Consider the following 18,228-nt stretch of genomic DNA (forward strand, 5'->3'; position numbering starts at 1 on the left):
TTACTGCTGAGGAACAGGGCCTGTGCATCTGAGGCAGTCACTCTTACAGTTGAGGAACAGGGCCTGTGCATCTGAGGCAGACACTCTTGCTGCTGAGGTCCCCCCACTCCTGGAGCTAGTGAGACGGGGTCTCACTATTTACCTGGACAGCCCTTGACATTCTTTTGCCTCACCCTCTTGAGTGCTAGGCTCAGAGGCATCCAACCAAACACCTGCTTCAGGAACTGCGTATTTTTAGCTTCAAACTGGCATATAATTTGACAAATGTAAGAATGCTCAATCAGTGGGTGGTAACACTCACCGTAAAAGCCTGAGCTCAATCCCTAGGACCCAACTCCCCAAAGTTGTCCTCTGACCTCCATGCCACAGTGCACATGCATCTGTGACCATCACAAACATACAGGCACAGCAAATGGTTAGACTACACAGCTCCTGTGTGTAACTCCTAGTCCCCTTTCTATCACACACAATTGTTTCTGATGAGCTAGGAGATGTGGATCCAGTACTTCTGATCCATTTTATCACAAACATTTTCAAGAGGAGGATGAGATGTGAAACCACCGTGTAAGTACAATTAGTCACTTACTCAGAAATAAACAACACAGCGTGCCTGGGCTACTAGTCATCCGAAAGCACTATTTATGGTTGAGTTCTTTCAGCTAATCATTCCATGCAGTTTCTACAAGGTCCAAGATCAATCTATTGCCATCAAGTATCAAATTTCAGCTCACATATAGAAGGAGTTCCCAAGCAAATCATACAAGCTAAGACAGGAGCACGCACCACGGCTACTGCTTAGGGAGGCAAGCTACTTCTTAAACCAGCAGGATACGGAAGTGCAAACGCAAGCAAAAGCGCAGATGAACTCACTCAAAAGCAGCCTGGTTCTACCCCAGGACCATAAAAGCAGAATGGATAATCTGAAAGGGGCACCAGCAGAGAGCCACGTGTCTCCACAGTATCTGATTCTGGCGAGTTTCCTAATAGCATTTGAGAAGACATGCTTGATATTATCACTGGACTAAACAGTAAATTCCTAAAATAAATTAGGGAAGGCTGGAGTGCACTGCAATGGGAAACCTATCCAACACCTCATCTTTGAAAGATTAACTGAGATTATATTGTAAGCCGAACACCAAAACGACAACTTCACAAGTGGATTCCAGTTTTGCTTCTCACTTGGGATGTGGTATCCTCTAAATTTAAGTCCCCAGGGAGACAAATGACTTGTCTCTCAATCAGCACTAAGTGGGACTCAGGATTCACGACTTTCAGGGCTCCAAATCGCCCTGTTCCAGAGTCATGCTTGGGTGACAACCAATTGTCAAGATTCCCACCATCCCAGGATTTTTATAAGTGCAATACAAAGAACATTCAAAAGCAAAGCAAACCTTCCTCACGGCCTGGCATCTCGGCCACTATCCTTACGGGCTCCATCCAGAAGCAATTAGGAAAAGGCAGAGCATGTCCTCCAGATTCAAACAGGGCTTAAAACAGCGGCAGGAGGTGACAGAACCCAGCAATGATCACACTTCTCCCTCATTCAAGGCGAGACAATCCTTCAAGCCCCTTACTCTGCCCCAGTGACCTTTGACCTCACTGGCTACTTCCTTACTGGCTCTTAGCTGCACACTGGGCTTTGAATATGAAAGAACACAGCCGTGTAGGTATGACCTTGGATGTAACAAGAAACGGAACCAGAGTACCCAGAAGGCAGAAGTTTTGTTCACATTCATGTATAATAAAGGTTTCCATCTGTTCCCTCATCTGACAACCTGAGATGCTAACTAAGTCTACATCACAGTGCTGTGTCAGTTGACAACACTGACATTCAAGTCCTCTGTAAATCTGAGATGCTGCTACCAACCCAGCTAATAACACAGACCATTTGCACGTTTGACAGTTCCAGCCACTTGAGTGAGCCATGTCTTCTGATTGTTCTGTGTTTTAAAGACAGGGTCTCTATGTAACCCCGGCTGTCCTAGAAATTGTAGGGTAGACTGATAAGTGCTTGTACTCAATTCTAGAAATAATACCTGCAGGTAGGCCTGCTACTGCTCTAAGCACCAGCAGTCAGGAGTAAAAGGAGAGCACCTACTCTAACAGAGGTTACAAGGCGAGGGAGGAAAGACAGAAAGATACGGTGATAGTATCTGCAAAGGACCAGGCAGAGTAAGGCTCAGCCAGAGCCTGGGGACCACAGCTCAGCCAGGGCACAGGAGGGGAACAAGTGCTCATCTGGAGACCCTTGTATGGGAGCGAAGGGAAGCAAGCAGCAAGCGTGGAGAGGCCAGGCTGTGAGGAGAGCAGCCAGACGCTTTGCTGGGGGGATGGCTGCTTGTCTGTATTAGGAAGAATACAAAGACAGAGAGACACAAGTGGAAAGTGGGTCACACAAGGTCAGGGAGTGCACAGGGCAAGACCATGCTAGGCCTCCCAAACACAGAGAAACACTGTCTCAAAAACCCCAACACAGAGAAACACTGTCTCAAAAACCCAAACAAAAGGCGGGGCTGCTCCTCTTTCTAGACTTGACTGTAGTACAGTCTATTGAGACTTCCTGCATTTGTGAATATCCAGGATACATAACAATGACATCTATACACTGAGTAGTACAGGCAATAGCAAAGAACAAAGAGAAGTGCTCAAATGATCTCCCATTTGTGTCTCTGTAAAATGTGCAACCTGCCCAACCACAGTAACGGTCAGAATTAGATGGCTCACTTCCCAAGCCATCTCCATGACTACACGTTGCTTGCAAACAAAACAGTCTACTGCTCCTTTCTTGAAGGTACATGTGGTCTTACAGATGAAGCAAAAATGTGAACCATCTGATGAAAGGAAAAGTGCTAACTGAAACATAAATGCACAAACTCAGAAAGGCACAATGAAAAGCCAGCTGCACACCGAGAGGCAACTGCAGCTTTGCTAGGTGGCATGGGAAATGCAGACTCAGAACTGGAGCCTGCTATGCATCCGGCAGCCTTAGTCTCTAATCCTCAGTATATGTTGTTTGCTCACCAGTTTTTTCTCAGTGAACACAAATGGTTTCAAGGCTCAATAGCAACACTGCATGCACATCATTGTTATCTGTGTGGAGACATTTACTACGTAGAGAACACAGAAGTGAGCTCTGCTCGGGAACAGTGCTAACTATGACTGGTATCAACACCACAGTCAGCAATGAACACTCCCTCCCGTTAGCTCAGGCTCACCACTGTCCTCACAGGCAGCACGTTAACTGACTTGCACTTAGGGTACTTAGGGTAGGTACTCAATACTTAAGGCACAGTACCTACCAGACAGCACTTGAGAGCTGCTCTGCTCAAACAAAAACTAGGGACTAGGGGACGCTCAGGGGTTAGAAGCCCTGGCTGCTCTTGCACAGGACCCTACACTGTGGCTCACAACCACCTATAGCTCTAGTCAGAAGATGTGACACACTTTTCTGGCTCACACAGACACCAGGTATGTACATAGCACATACATACATACACACACACACATATACATACAGTGTATACAGCCTGTACATATAATATAAAAAAAAAAAAATCTTTAAAAAAATTGTTAAAATGTAGCTGGAAGTAAAAAGACAACAGAAGCCTTCACATGTGTTGAAATGACTACAACTTTATTTACTGGAGTAAACACTGGTAGTGGGTGGGCTAATCCTAGACAGTAAAATGTAAGCCTTCAAGCAGACACCAGCCTTCATTAGTGCCCTTTCAAAGGAGCAAATACAGGTCCACTTTTCATTCCAGAATGCTCAATTAAACCAAAACCCGGCCGGGCGGTGGTGGCGCACGCCTTTAATCCCAGCACTTGGGAGGCAGAGGCAGGCGGATTTCTGAGTTCGAGGCCAGCCTGGTCTACAGAGTGAGTTCCAGGACAGCCAGGGCTATACAGAGAAACCCTGTCTCGAAAAAAAAAAAAAAAAACCAAAAAAAAACCAAAACCCAATACTTGTGGTCCACCCATCTTTTCTGTTTTTGTCTATCCTCACTAAAAATTTTAGGTTAACACTCAGACCCGACTCCAATGTTTTTCAAAGTAATTCACAAAGACTGCAGCAGCATTTGGTTCTCTCTCCCAAGGGCAGGCTGCAGCAGCATTTGGTCCTCTCTCCCAAGGGCAGGCTGCAGCAGGACTCCACAGTCTGCTCAGCCTGTGGTGGAGCTTCTGTACTACTGTGGAGACAGGCTGTGGGAACAGCCTGGCACTGTTCTTAGTCACTGCCAGTCTTCCTTTTCACTTGCTTCCTCAACTTTCATTTGCAGGTCATGCTAACGTGGCTGAGTTCCTGTACACAGGCCGAGCCGCCTCCCCTCCTGCTGCATGTGTTCTCAGCAGCTGCGGCCTCTCCTCCTCCATCTTTGGATTCACTTGTTTCCCTTTTCTATAAACATGACACAAAAGAGCAAATGTATCTGCTTGTCAGAGGAGATAAATGGTGTGGACATACATTCCAAAGTGGAGTGGAGAGAAGCAGGTTTTGCACTGAGCATCAGGAGTGAGGCTGGCATAGTGTGGCTGGTGAGCGATAACCCACAGCCATGTCAAAGGCTTCCTCCCAAGGGCGCTAGAGAAGCAGTGACACCCCGTGCAGCACAGCAGCTGGTCTTTGCTACTTCGTGGGCTCTTCTTTTTCCACCCTTTACCCCTGGGTTCACCCCATCAATTAGAGAGAGAGAAAGGGGGGAAGGGAGAGGGAAAGATGGAGAGAGGAGAGAGAGATCCCTGAATCTAATTTCTTTTTTCTTGTTTCTCTTGAGCATGACCACTAGCAAACTGCAACTAACCCTCCTGAACCAACCACTAACCTACCACTGGGGCTCTAGCATTTATATACTTTGTAAAAAGTTTCCAGAATTCCAAACTTTACACAATCGCAGAAACTATGTACAGCTGGAAAGCTGCTAGAGCACAAGGCAGCTGGCGGGCAGCTGCTGGGAAGCAGCTCCATACCCCACACCTGGATCACAACGAAAACACCCTCACACTCTTTCTGTGAAGTACAGCTTTTCTTGAAGAAACCAAAATTCCAAATTCTCACTACATGGCAAGGCTTAAGTCATCAGGGTGTGGCTTTGCAGTCTGGGATCTTGGTCAGTTCTTTCTTTTACCTTTTAGCCATGAGATGAGTGGTTTGTTAGACCAGCAATCTCTACTACTGCTACCTGACACTTCTACCAGAAGCCTAGAAGCCATGGGCTCCTCTGACTATGATGTGGGACCTTTAAAGCTAGGAGGAGGTAAGGAACCTGTTTCTCTCTTTACATAAGCTAACTTCTTTGGTCATGTCGTAGAGAAGAGTGGCTGACTAGTACAGGAAGTTAGGGAAGACCAGTGATGACCCACAGTTTATCTTTTACAATAAACATCCTTTCCACTTAGGAATTCGAGAATCCCAACAAGACCAAAAGTGCAACTGTGCTTAAGAGGTTCCCCTCTTGCAGCACAATGTGTCTCTTAAATGGGGTAGGGCTCAGTGTCTTTTCTTCTTCTTTTGATAAACACCCTGACAAAACTTAAGGGAGACAGTTGTACAGTGGCTCACAGCTCACCATACTGCACCAGCAAGGAGACAGTTGTACGGTGGCTCACAGCTCACCATACTGCACCAGCAAGGAGACAGTTGTACGGTGGCTCACAGCTCACCATACTGCACCAGCAAGGGAGCACGATGAGTCAGATGCCCCTGCCCTGCTGGCTTTTCTCTCTTGCACAGTTGCAGATGCCCTGCCTAGGGAATAGTCGCAACCACAGTTTAGCTGGCTCTTCCCTCATCAATTAACAGTCAAGACAACCCCCCACCCCCACGGGCATGCCCAGAGGAGCATCAGGTGATTCTGGATTCTGTCAAGTTGACAATATGGGTGTTCCTCATACTGGGAAAGCCATGGTGGTGGGAAGGCTACATTTGCACAAGACACCTGTTGTCTTGCATCACACGTGTGTCAGCATGCGAAGCACTCATGAACAATGGAGCAAACCCAGGAGCAGTGAGAAGAAGAGCCCCAGCCGAGGCCACTCGGTCACTCAGTCACCGTAGGCTCCCACACCCTGGCAGTGCCCAGCCTGGTGCTCTCACTAATGCATCCGTGTGTTAGCTGCCCAGCCTGGTGCTCTCACTAACGCGTCCGGGTGTTAGCATGCCCTCTGCCCTGCTTTGTTTCTCCTGGCCTCTCCTGTGGTTCCTGGGACTTCCAGGCTCTGCTCCCTAGGAGACAGCAGACTGGAAGAGTCTTTACGGACCAGCACGTGGCTTCAGTATCACCTCCCCCACCACCAGGGATCAAAGAAGGAAACACCTATGTGGACTGGCATTTATGGAAAAAAATTATAATCAAAATTCCCTATATTCCCTGTCTGTGGAACTTTTGTAAGGACTCATCAGTATGTGCCCTAATGCACCATACATGATATTCACTCTATGGCTCCCTCCCCCAAGAACCCAGAAGAGGTGGAGAATGATCTTCTGAGGTTTGCACACTGCTGAGCAGTTCCATGGGCTGCTCATCCCGTTCTCTAGCTGAGGCTACAAACACAAAAGATTCACTCACACGTCGTTGAATTCCTCCAGGGACCTCGCGGGTGTAAACACGTCCAACAGACCAATCACCTGCAAGAACACATAAAAATCAAGCAGTGGGAAAGCACCGGCCATCTAACAGTACCCTGCAGTGCTTTAAGCACAACCCACTCCAGGGCAGACACACCCATGTGCTCAGTGCTCTTGAGGGCTGGGGACTGGGTGTTTGTAGATGGCATTTCACATGGCCCCGGCTAACTCGGACTCCAGATCTTCCTGCTGCCACCTCCCAAATGCTTACAGACAAGTGCCATGACACCTGCTTACCACATCACATAATATCATGAAAAAACTGTCTATCTTCTTAGAATTTGTTAAAATGGCCAGTAGTGTATCAGAGAGAAAAAAAGAATTAGGATTCCTGCCTTATGTAATATTTATTTTGTGTCTCTTTCTCTGTCTGTCTTTCTCCCCCGCCCTGTGTGTGTGTGGTATATGTATGTGCGTGCGTGCGTGTGTGTGTGTGTGTGTGTGTGTGTGTGTGTGTACACCTTGGATGAAAAGGCTTCCCTGAACCTGTGTAGCTAGAGGGGCAGGTGTGAGTCACCCGATGTAGGTGCTGAGAACCAATCTTGGGTCCTCTATAAGAGCAGCAAATGTTCATAGCCATTGGGACATCTCTCCAGCCCCAAGTCTCCGTTCTTCACTGCATAAACTGAAAGGTGAGATAATTTCTACAGTAAGTGTAAGTATTCGGGTCTTTTCTCATCCTGTACCCCCTGCCTGCTTTGTTCAAAAATATAAAGCAACAGGGCAGGAGAGTGGCTCAGTAGCTGTAACCCAGCCAGGACTGCATACTGGGACCCTGTTGCAAACAAACAAGTAAAAAATACAAATCACAGCCAGTTGTGGTGGCTCACACCTGTAATCCAAACACTTGAGATGCAGAGGCAGGTGGATCTCATGGTGAGTTTGAGGCCAGCCTGGTCTACAAAGTGAGTTCCAGGACAGCTAGGGCTACACAGAGAAACCATGTGTCTAGAAAAAAACAAAACAGACAAAACACAGCAAACACTAATATCTAAGTGAAGAGCAGGTTTGATTCTCAGCACCCACAGTGGGGCTCACGAGCACCTGTGAGTCCAGCTCCAGGGACCTGACATCCTCTGCTCTCAAGGGCACTGCACCCCATGGGTCCAGCTCCAGGGATCTGACATCCTCTGCTCTCAAGGGCACTGCACCCCATGGTGCGCATAAACTTCAGCAGGCAAACATACACAGAAACTAACTAACTACAAATAGAAAATAAATGCTTCTTGACATCCTGGAGTAAAACTACAACCCTGGGAAGAGGCACTCCATCCTCCTCACGAGGACATGACAGCCCCACGGCACCAAAGATGCAGCCCTCATGCAGCATGACCCCAGCTCTGGCAGAGTGATGTGTGTCACTGGCAGCACCGAATACGAAGCCACCAGTGTGTGCAGGAAAAGGAGTGACTCACATTCTCGTGTTTCATGTGCTTCAGCAGGCGCAGCTCTCGGTAGGTCCTTTTGGCGTGAATGATGGACTGAAACGGCCTCGACAGCTTCTTCACTGCCACACGATGCCCCGTCTTTGTATCAAAAGCAGCACTGATGGAAGGAGAACAACAGAACCCACCGTCAAGAGTGCTCCAAATAGGATTTTAATACTTTCCAGGCTATTTCATTTCCAAATTCAATTTGTGGCAAGACACAAAAAGGAACACAGAAACCAAGATAAAGACTATAAGGATTCATTGTCCACCACCCAGAGAAGGCTCCTATTTATTCGAGATGCTTCTTTCTGCCTCTTCTGTCTATATCAGCGGTGTATTTGCCAGAGAGGCGCAGACAGTAAGCATTTTAGACTTTCCAAAGCCCAGGTAAGGTCCCTGACACAATTCCTCAGCTTGTAGCTGTTGCCTGATCTAATAAACTTCATGAAATCAGGCAGCAGCCTGTCCAAGTAGCCAACACATTGATAATCTTTGTATGTACCCTGTGCCCAGGCCTCTGTCACCTTGAGACTACACGCTGGTCAAAGTGAAAGCCCCAGAAATTACAGTGCTTCCAGGAGAATGAGCCCTTCCAAGGGCTGAATATTGAAGCACACAGTAGGAAGTTCTTGGGTGTGGGGAGACTGCCCGAGGAGAATAAGCACTCACAATAGTAATGCACACAGTGACCGCTGATAAACACAGGTGGGATGAGCCATGCACATGACCCAGTACAGCACACAGTGGCAAGTGCAGAACTCTTGCTCACCAGTCTGTCCTACTGAGGCGTCCTCACTCACCCCCAAACCTACATGGATCCTCACTCTTTAACCATCAATTTGATTTGTGATAACCCTCTTGGCATTTCCCAGCCTCCTTTCTGAGGCTATACCACAGACATTTCTCACACAGTGCCGCCATCAGAGGGTGCTCTCTCACAAAGGCACTTTGCTGTAGTGCAGCACTTCACGACCACCACTTTCCATCTGTTGTCCAAAGCCCTTGCTAGCAGCCCTGAAAAACTGTCAGCTCTGCTGCAGTTATTTACTGACTACAATTTCCATCACCTCCAAAAGTCTGTCCCATCAGAAAGTTCCCCTCCACCCCCAACTTTTGACAACATTCTTGGCAACTACATCATCCAACTGGAGGGCATATCAAACGTCCTGTTTCCTGATCTGTCCGGAAACTCCACCTCACGCAGGGCCACACTTCAGCCATCTTTCTCCAGCACTGATTCCTCCTCCAACCGTTCAGCTTGCTGACCTCATCACTGTCTCTTCAGCTCTCCTGTCCTCAGCTCCCAACTGCTCCCTTGTACCCTTCCCTTGGATAAAGTCTAACCTTGGGCGACTGCAACTACCTAATTACCTAACGCTAACTATGGCTGAAAAAAAAAAAAAGAATGTACAAGACAGCTTCTAAGTTTTTACTTCTGAACATAATTGCAAACATACTCTAAAACAGTGACTCTTCTCACAGGGTCATTTTCTACTCTGAAAGATCTCGTGACTTTTCAGCCTCTCAAACCTCCAATCTCTCCTCCCACTTTCCTTGAGAGAACAGAAGCTACCAAAGGGAGATCCATACAGCTCGATGTCTTCTTGTGGATCTGCACCCCAGTTGCCCTCAGCCAACACTCTCCAGTCTCTCTTGCTCTGAGGCACACATCCCTCTGATGAAAACCCAAGACTGACAGTGCTTGGAGCCATCCCACATCTTCTCAGCGACATTCCTGTCACGTGTTATTGACTCACACACTAGAGAGGGGGAACGACAGACAGACACAGACACACACACACACACACACACACACACACACAGAGGGAACTGAACCCAGGGATGTGAATGGTAGGTAAACACTCAACCAGTAAGTTATTTACATAGTAATGTCTCTACTAGGTCACTAGTCTCAGAATGTGCTCTAGAAACTTCCCATATCCATTACTCCTTTTGATGATTTCCCTCATAATTAAAAAGCTTAGGAATCTCCAAATTCTCAAGGTATGGGAACCACTCATGTCAGCTTCACCCGAGGATTAATAAGGAAACTTCTGGACACCATCCCAGAGCTACAAAATCAGAAACAGAAGAGAGGCCAATTCTCAAACCCTTCATGCACTAAAACAAGAGTTGTTAATGTACACCTCTGCTGTTCAAAGTGCACTCTGTGGACCAGTGACGCTGGCACTGCCTGGGAGCTCCCTGAGAAGGCAGGATCTTGGCCCATAGAGCAGAGTCTGTATTGTGACAATGAGATTCACATAGTTCCTGAGTCTGAGAAGCATAGCTCTATATACAGTGCTGTTTTCAGCTCCATTCCTCCTGCAATCTAGCCTGCTAGAGGCTGTTCTTCTCAAGGCCACCAATGGGCTCGGAAGCAAGTCAAATGACCAGTTTTCTGGATTAGCATCTGGCATGGCAACCACTGCCCCTTCCTCCTGCCAATCCTACAATCCCCCACAGACATGGGGCTTTCTGGGACCTTCTCTGCATCATGTACTTCTGCTATGTAAGCTCCTGATATTAGAGTTCTTCAGGGGAGGGTCCTGGGCCGCTTTCTATCCTCTCATCCTTATGACCTCCTCTACAGCTGTGTTACAGTGCACTGTGAACTATCCTCCGCAGGCGCATGTGTTAAACACTTGGTTCCCAGATGGTGGCACCACTTTGCTGTCCTTAGGCAAATCCAGGCTGGCCTTACACTCACTCTATATAGCTGAAGATAATCCTAAACTCCTGATCTTTCCACTTTTACCTTCTGAACACTGGAACCACAGATGTGCCATCATGTCCAGCTTGAGGAAATCCTAAAATTTTAGGAGGTGGGAGGGCCCAACCAGATAGCTCAGTGGATGAGGCTATAAGTCTGACAACCTGAGTTTGATTCCAGGAACTCAAATGGTAAAAGGAGAAAACGAACTTGAAAATGTCCTCTGTCTCACACACACACACACACACACACACACACACACACACACACGTCACCACCCTGTAGACCCCTCACACTAAACAAAGATAAAGCTTGAGTGTTCTTACTTTGGAGGCGGAGCTTAGCTGGAAGAAGATCGATTGGGTTGGCACCTATCTCTCTGTCCCATTCCTGCCTGCCAAGAAGGATGTACACAACCGTCTGACGAAGACCCCTTCCACGCAAGCACAGGGGGCCCTGGGAGATGGAGAATGGAAACCTTTGCTCCTGTCAGGTGTTTGGTCTGTTTGGCCGCAGGGATGAGAAAACTACACATCTGGCCATTTCAGGTTAAATGTCTCTATCAACACAAAACCCCCAAAGCCTATCTTTTCTTGAAATCAATCAATCAATCAATCAATCAATCTCCGTCTCCTCTCTCTCTCTCTCTCTTTTGTTTTTCGAGACAGGGTTTCTCTGTGTTGCCCTGGCTGTCCTGGAACTCACTCTGTAGACCAGGCTGGCCTCGAACTCAGAAATCTGCCTGCCTCTGCCTGCCAAGTGCTGGGACTAAAGGTGTGCGCCACCACCGCCCAGCTTTGCAATCTCTTTTCTAGGCAGCAGGGCTGCGGGTGGTCCAGGAGAAGAACTTGGCAAGGTGACAACATCCACAATTGTCCCTTCCTGTCACTGTTACACCAGGTAATCAATCCAGTTGCTCCAGCCACAAATGTGAGCACCGCACTGGCTCAGCAGGTGGAGAGGCCTGCCCCTAAGCCGGATGAGATAGCACGTGTGCAGATCTTTCTAACTCACGCACAATTTCAAAATAATAAATGGCTATTTTAAATTCAAGGAATTTTCTTGGAATACAGAATAAAAATGCACATTTCCTACCACGGTCTGTAAGTTTCATGAGTTGACCTGGTCCCAGAGCTCACCCAATCTGTAGTCCCCGTTTATGGCCATGTCCCCCAACCCCCAGGCCTGCTCTGGGTGTGCTGGCTTCTTTCAGTTCCCCAAACTACTTGGACCTGTTGCTACTAGTTCCTTCCCCCTACCCGCACCCCACCCCACCCCACCCCACCACTACATCTTTATTCTTCAAGAATAGGCAGAGTCACCCCTCCAGAGGTGTATCTACCCACCTGAGGCAAGCACTCTCTCAGCCTTTCCCCCTTTATCTCCATAAGCCCAAAGACAGCCCTTCCTTTATCAGTGTGTGGTCAGAAACTGAGGAAATGGCCTTGGCCCTACAAGATGTGGCTTCTTCAACTTCCACCCTGAGTGTCATGCCTCATGCAGCCTTTGTAACTTTGTCCTCTCCTTCGGATGAACCTGTGGGGAGCAGGGAGGGCCAGAAGATACTGAGCACACCTACAGGTTCAGCTCAGCTGGAATAGCAGAACAGCTGCCCATGATCACCTACCCAGGCTCCTTTGCAGCCAGCTCCAGAGCAAGAGGTGCAGGTTCACCCTCTGACTTCACTAGGCACTCAGTGAAGGACAGATGCCGCACAGGGACCCTGCAGTCCCCAGTAATCACAATGATTAGTATATGTTTATTTGCCACCCACCAGGTAGTTAAACAAGGGCTGGGCTTTAATATTAGCTCTGCTACTTAATAACTGTATACTCTTGAGGAAGTTAATTAAATTCTATCAACCTCATATATAAAACAAAGATAATGTCTGTATCTAATCTAAGTTACTAGATTTTATGGAAGGTTTAGCAAACCCCTAATTTTGTAAAACTCAATTATCAGACATTAATGATTCCTATTGCCACCCTCACTGGGCATGTTGAGGGCAAGATGGACAACCGTCTGTTTCCCTCACCATCACAATACAAAGGGCTCAAACCCCAGTTTCCTTAATTAGCATTTAACAGTTCCCTCAGGGTTTGACACACAGCAGACAGACACTGGCCAGTAAGCTGAGCTGCACACCCTTTACTAATGTTTGTTTTATTTTGAGACAGGGTCTTGCCAAATTTTCTACACTGGCCTTCCTGCCAGTCACTGTGTGTTGGGATTAGAGACATATGCCACCACTCGTGGTTTATAGGGTTTCCTTTGTTTTGTTTTTGTGGTTTTGTTTTTTGGGGACAGGGTTTCTCTGTGTAGCCCTGGCTGTCTTGGAATTCACGCTGTAGACCAAGCTTACCTTGGACACACAGATCCGCCTGCCTCAATCCTTGGATTAAAGGTGAGCGCCCCTACCACTGAGCGATCCTGTTATTTTATTTTATTTTATTTTATGAATACAAAAGAAAACAGTAACTATGGTAGCTGATTGTCACAAAACTTACTTTCTACTTGGAAAAACAAAACGCACATGATGCCAGGAGTGCCCAATTAAACAGCCACAGTCAGTTAAACAGTTCTCAAAATCCTGGATTAAAAAAACATATATATTGAGGCCCGGTGAAATGGTTCAGCAGGTAAAAATCAGAGGGCAGAAAGTACCTGCTGCCAGGCCTGAGAATCCAGCCCCTGGGACCTACACAGAGGAAGGGGAGGACTGCAAGTTGTCCCCTGACATCCACACGTGTGAGCTGTAAAGACTCACATCGTTCATTTATTCATTCTCATTCTCTCATTCTTTTCCTGACTTCTTGTTCTTCCAGAGGTCCTGACTTCAATTCTCAAAAACCACATGGTGGCTCACAAGCATCTGTAATGGGATCTGAAGCTCTCTTCTGGAGAGTCTGAAGACAGCTACAGCATACTAATATAAATAATAAATAAATCTTTTTTTTTTTCGGTTTTTTGAGGCAGGGTTTCTCTGTGTAGCCCTGGCTGTCCTGGAACTCACTCTGTAGACCATGCTGGCCTCAAACTCAGAAATCCACCTGCCTCTGCTTCCCAAGTGCTGGAATTAAAGGCATACACCACCACCGCCCGGCAATAAATAAATCTTAAAATAAATAAATTTTAAAAAAAGATTTTCTCTCACACACACATGCGCGCACACACACACACACTCTGAAGCCTGGAGTAGTGCGTGGTGTATGTATAATCGTGTCTATAATCCTTCTCAAAACATAGACACGAAGTATGTATCTGTTGCAGCATGGTCACAGGAAAACCAGAAGCTACTTGAAATTCCAGCAGCAGGACTTTAAATTCTAGTACATTCTCGGTCTCACACATGGAGCAATGAGCAAGACTCCACAATCTTTCATGTACTGAGGGCAAAAGAACAAGCTTCAGAAGCAGAAAATGATCCTATCATAGGGAAATACTGTATTCATACAGAAACATGTCTAGTGTATCCTAGACTTGTTACACTTTTTGGACAGTGTATGTTTCCATTCTCCGATTGTTTTTTAAACAAGCTCACCCCTCTAGGCGGCCATTAGTATAGTAAGAAACATGACTCATGCTGCTCTGCCACCAGTGGTGCTTGCAACTTAATGAAACTACTAGTTAGTAGCAATTACATTTCCTTCTAATGATACACAGACATAATCACCATATGTAAATCTGGAACCTACATTCCTAAATCACAATCATTTTTCATTTTGCCAAATAATTTTCAAATCTGCCTTTTGCAATAATTTTTTTGTTTGTTTTGTTTTTCGAGACAGGGTTTCTCTGTATAGCCCTGGCTATCTTTGGAATTCACTCTGTTGACCAGGCTGGCCTCGAACTCAGAAATCCACCTGCCTCTGCCTCGCCTCCCAAGTGCTGGGATTAAAGGTGTGCGCCACCACCGCCCAGCCTTTTGCAATATTCTTACTGATGCAGTCACACGAGATGTTTGCACACATAACGAAACACTTTCAGTGAACATCACACTGCTTCTCCCTAATCACATGCTTTCTTTATAACATACTAATTTTTACCATAGAGAACACACACTCCCATTAAAATACACCTTACATGTACAAGACAGGCAGGAATTACTCAGGCACGGTTCTCCTAGGTTAAAACCCTCCAGCAAAGGCTGCTAATGTCCCAGCTCTATGCACTAAAATGCTGTTCCCTCTCCCTATCAAAGCAGTATTTAGAAAGAAGAGAAATTATGTGTTCTGCCTAAATTACAAATTTCCAAAAGCAGAAGCTCCAGGAAAACCCTTAAACCATCTAAAAAGAAAGCTGAAAGCTCAGAGGAAAGGACTCTAAAATCCATCCAACAAGTGGCTATGCCATACGATTTTGTCTAGTTCTTTTTAAATTGAAAAGATACTTTGAGAAAGGGTCTCTTCTCTCCCTGGCCTAGAACTTACCAAGTAGGCTGGACTGGGCAGCCAGCAAGCCCAGGATCTGCCCATCTGTGCCTCCCCAGGGCTCAGATTACAAGTGCATGCGCTGACACCCAGATTCCACACCCCACCTTTAAAAATGTGGTCTCCAGGGGAACAAAATGTCCCCTCTGTCGAAAGCCACTGATGTGGAGAAGACTGAAGCAGCCTGTGCAGAGATCTAGATAGTAAGCATAGGCCTTCTGCCAATAGCCACAAGGGTAAGCTGCTTTCAGAGGATCCTCCGGCCTCAGGCAAATGTAAAAGGCCCTTATTTTACCACTCCAGCCCAATCAGGGGTTTCATAAGGTCATTTCAACACAGGCATATATGGCATTGAGTGTTATGCCCCTCCTACTGCGCCTTCTTTTATAAAGGGGGCTATTTTCCAAAGCCTCATTACATTACACTACTAGAAGCACTTCTCCATTTTGCTGTTTCAAAATCTCAACAGCAAATATTTCTTTAAGTAATCATAATGAACTCATTTCAAGCAAACCTAAACTATCAGACTAAGCATATTACACTGCAGTTACTATGCTCTTGCTACCACCATGGAAAAGCTTTCACAACATTAGTTCCTAGGCTCCACCTCTACTCTAAATGTGTACTACAAACCCAACTGTGGGTAAACACAAGGACTGAGGTCCCCATGGGCTAACTTCGCGAGGTACAGAACTTTCTACCTTATGGACACTTTGTGATAGCACGTAGGGTATTACCTCGTGCTGGGTAACAAGTCATCCCCAAATGTGGAGCTTTAAACCTGACTTATTATCTCCTATTGTTGTGGGTCAAGAACTGGGGAGCAATTTAACAAGTTGGCTCTGGCTGTCTTCCTGAAAGCTGCAGTGAAGAAATGGGCCACAGCAAGTCTCTTCTAATTGTTTTTACATTTTCTTCATGTGAAGGTGTGTTTTCCCTACATGTATGCCTGTGTACCGTGTGCATGCAGTAGTCAAAAGAGGAAGTCACATCCCTTGGAACTGGAGTTACGAATGGGTGTGAGCATCATGTGGCCCCTGAGAATCAAATTCAGGTCCTCTGGAAAAGCAGGCAGTGAGCGCACTTACGTGCTGATCATTGTCTCTCTGCAGCCTAACAGTCTCTTTATACCTGCCTGAGGCTGGGGTCTTTTTCCAAGGATTCTCTTAGCTGTGGAGCTGCCATCCAGGGCTCCTGACAGGTCTGTTGTGCAGGCTTCACTAGAAGCTCTTTAGAAAAGGTCATTTTAGGCTGGAGAGATGGCTCAGTGGTTAAGAGCACCGACTGCTCTTCCAGAAGTCCTGAGTTCAATTCCCAGCAACCACATGGTAGCTCACAACCATCTGTAATGGGATCCGATGCCCTCTTCTGGTGTGTCTGAAGACATCTACAGTGTACTCATATACATTAAATAAATAATATTTGAAAAAAGAAGAGAAAGGGTGATTTTGTTCCCCAGAGGACATCCAAGTCATTCTGGACTGTCACAATCAAGTCTTAGAGAAAAAAGTTACTGGCACCAAGTAGGTGGTGTCCAGGGATGCTGCTTGCTAAGCATCCTATAGCAGACACAACAGGCAAAGATGATGAACAACTGTGCTCTAGATCAGGGGTGTCCACCCTTCTGAACTGATGCCATCTACGTGTGTGCTGGTGGAGGTCATAGCTATCCCGATGCACGTGGCCCACAAAGCAGCCTGTGGGCAGCGGGTTGGCCATGCCTACTCCTTGAGCAGTGCTCCTAGGGAGAAAGCACCACAGGAGGGGCAACCTCATTTACAGCGCTCCTTCTGCAGCCACTCACCCTGCACACTCTACACAGGGGAGACCGAGCCACCGAGTACAGTGCTCAGTAGAGGGGAGGGAACTAGGCTCTGCCTCAACAGGCCATCTTAACTCTTTATTCAGACTACAGAGGCTCTCTAACTTTGCTCTCCAGCTCTATTCCATACACTTTTAAGACTGTGAGAAGGTGGTGAGCAGCCAGGTGCTCTCCCAATGCTCAGCAACAGCCCTGTCCCGGTGAGCCGTGTGCTCACACACTACGGTATGATCTGTTGCTAAGGCAGGACACTGGGGTTCATAGGTGTGTTAGGAGCACTATGACTTAATAATATTCCAACTTACTGAGTTTTTTGGTTTGGATTTCTTTTAGGCAAAAAAACCCCAAAACAAACAAACAAAACTCCCAAATCAATGTATTTCTCTACATAAGAATCTTTTTATTGGGCTGGAGCGATGGCTCAGCAGTTAAGAGCACTGGCTGCTCTTCCAGAGGATATGTGTTCCATTCTCAGAAGCCACATGGCAGCTCACAATTGTCTACAACTTCAGTTCCAGAGATCTGACACCTTCACACAGATATACACGCAGACAAAACATCAATGCACATAAAAGACAATAAATCTTTTTTTAATTTTTTTATTTTATGTATATGAGTACTGTAGCTGCGTATACACCAGCATGCTAGAAGAGGGCATCAGATCCCAATACAGATGGTTGTGAGCTACCATGTGGTTGCTGGGAATTGAACTTAGAACCTCTGGAAGGACAAACTATGTTTTTAACTGCTGAGCCATCTCTCCAGTTCATAAATATTTTTTTTTATTAAGATTTTATTTTTATTTATTTTATGTGTATGAGTACACTGTAGCTGTACAGATGGCCGTGAGCTATCGTGTGTGGCTGCTGTTGATCTCAGGACCTCTGCTGGCCCCACTCCCTCCGGCCCCGCTCACTCGGGGCCCCGCTCGCTCCAGTGTAATTTACTGCAGCTGTCTTCAGACGCACCAGAAGAGGGCTTCCGATCTCATTACGGGTGGTTGTGAGCCACCATGTGGTTGCTGGGATCCAAACTCAGGACCTTCAGAAGAGCAGTCAGTGCTCTTACCCGCTGAGCCATCTCGCCAGCCCCCTCATAAATATTTTTTTAAATAAAGAATCTTGCTAGGTGGTGGTGGCGCATGCCTTTAATCCCAGCACTTGGGAGGCAGAGGCCAGCCTGGTCTACAGAGTGAGCTCCAGGACAGC

The 18,228-nt window shown here is 46.7% G+C and overlaps 1 protein-coding gene across 3 annotated transcripts in view; it reads right to left on the reverse strand.

Annotated features, from left to right (window-relative positions):
- Mapk14 (mitogen-activated protein kinase 14) overlaps positions 1–18,228 on the reverse strand; it is a 60,583-nt gene that overhangs the window by 28,528 nt on the left and 13,827 nt on the right. For all 3 annotated transcript variants that reach the window (XM_031348750.1, XM_031348751.1, XM_031348752.1), the window contains exons 2-3: positions 8,041–8,170; positions 6,567–6,625 (exon numbers count right to left, since the gene is read on the reverse strand). In XM_031348750.1, coding sequence (XP_031204610.1) covers positions 6,567–6,625; positions 8,041–8,170 — 189 coding nt within the window. The remainder of the gene's footprint in view (positions 1–6,566; positions 6,626–8,040; positions 8,171–18,228) is intronic.

This window comes from Mastomys coucha, unplaced genomic scaffold, assembly GCF_008632895.1.
Source record: "Mastomys coucha isolate ucsf_1 unplaced genomic scaffold, UCSF_Mcou_1 pScaffold3, whole genome shotgun sequence".
Lineage (NCBI taxonomy): Eukaryota > Metazoa > Chordata > Mammalia > Rodentia > Muridae > Mastomys > Mastomys coucha.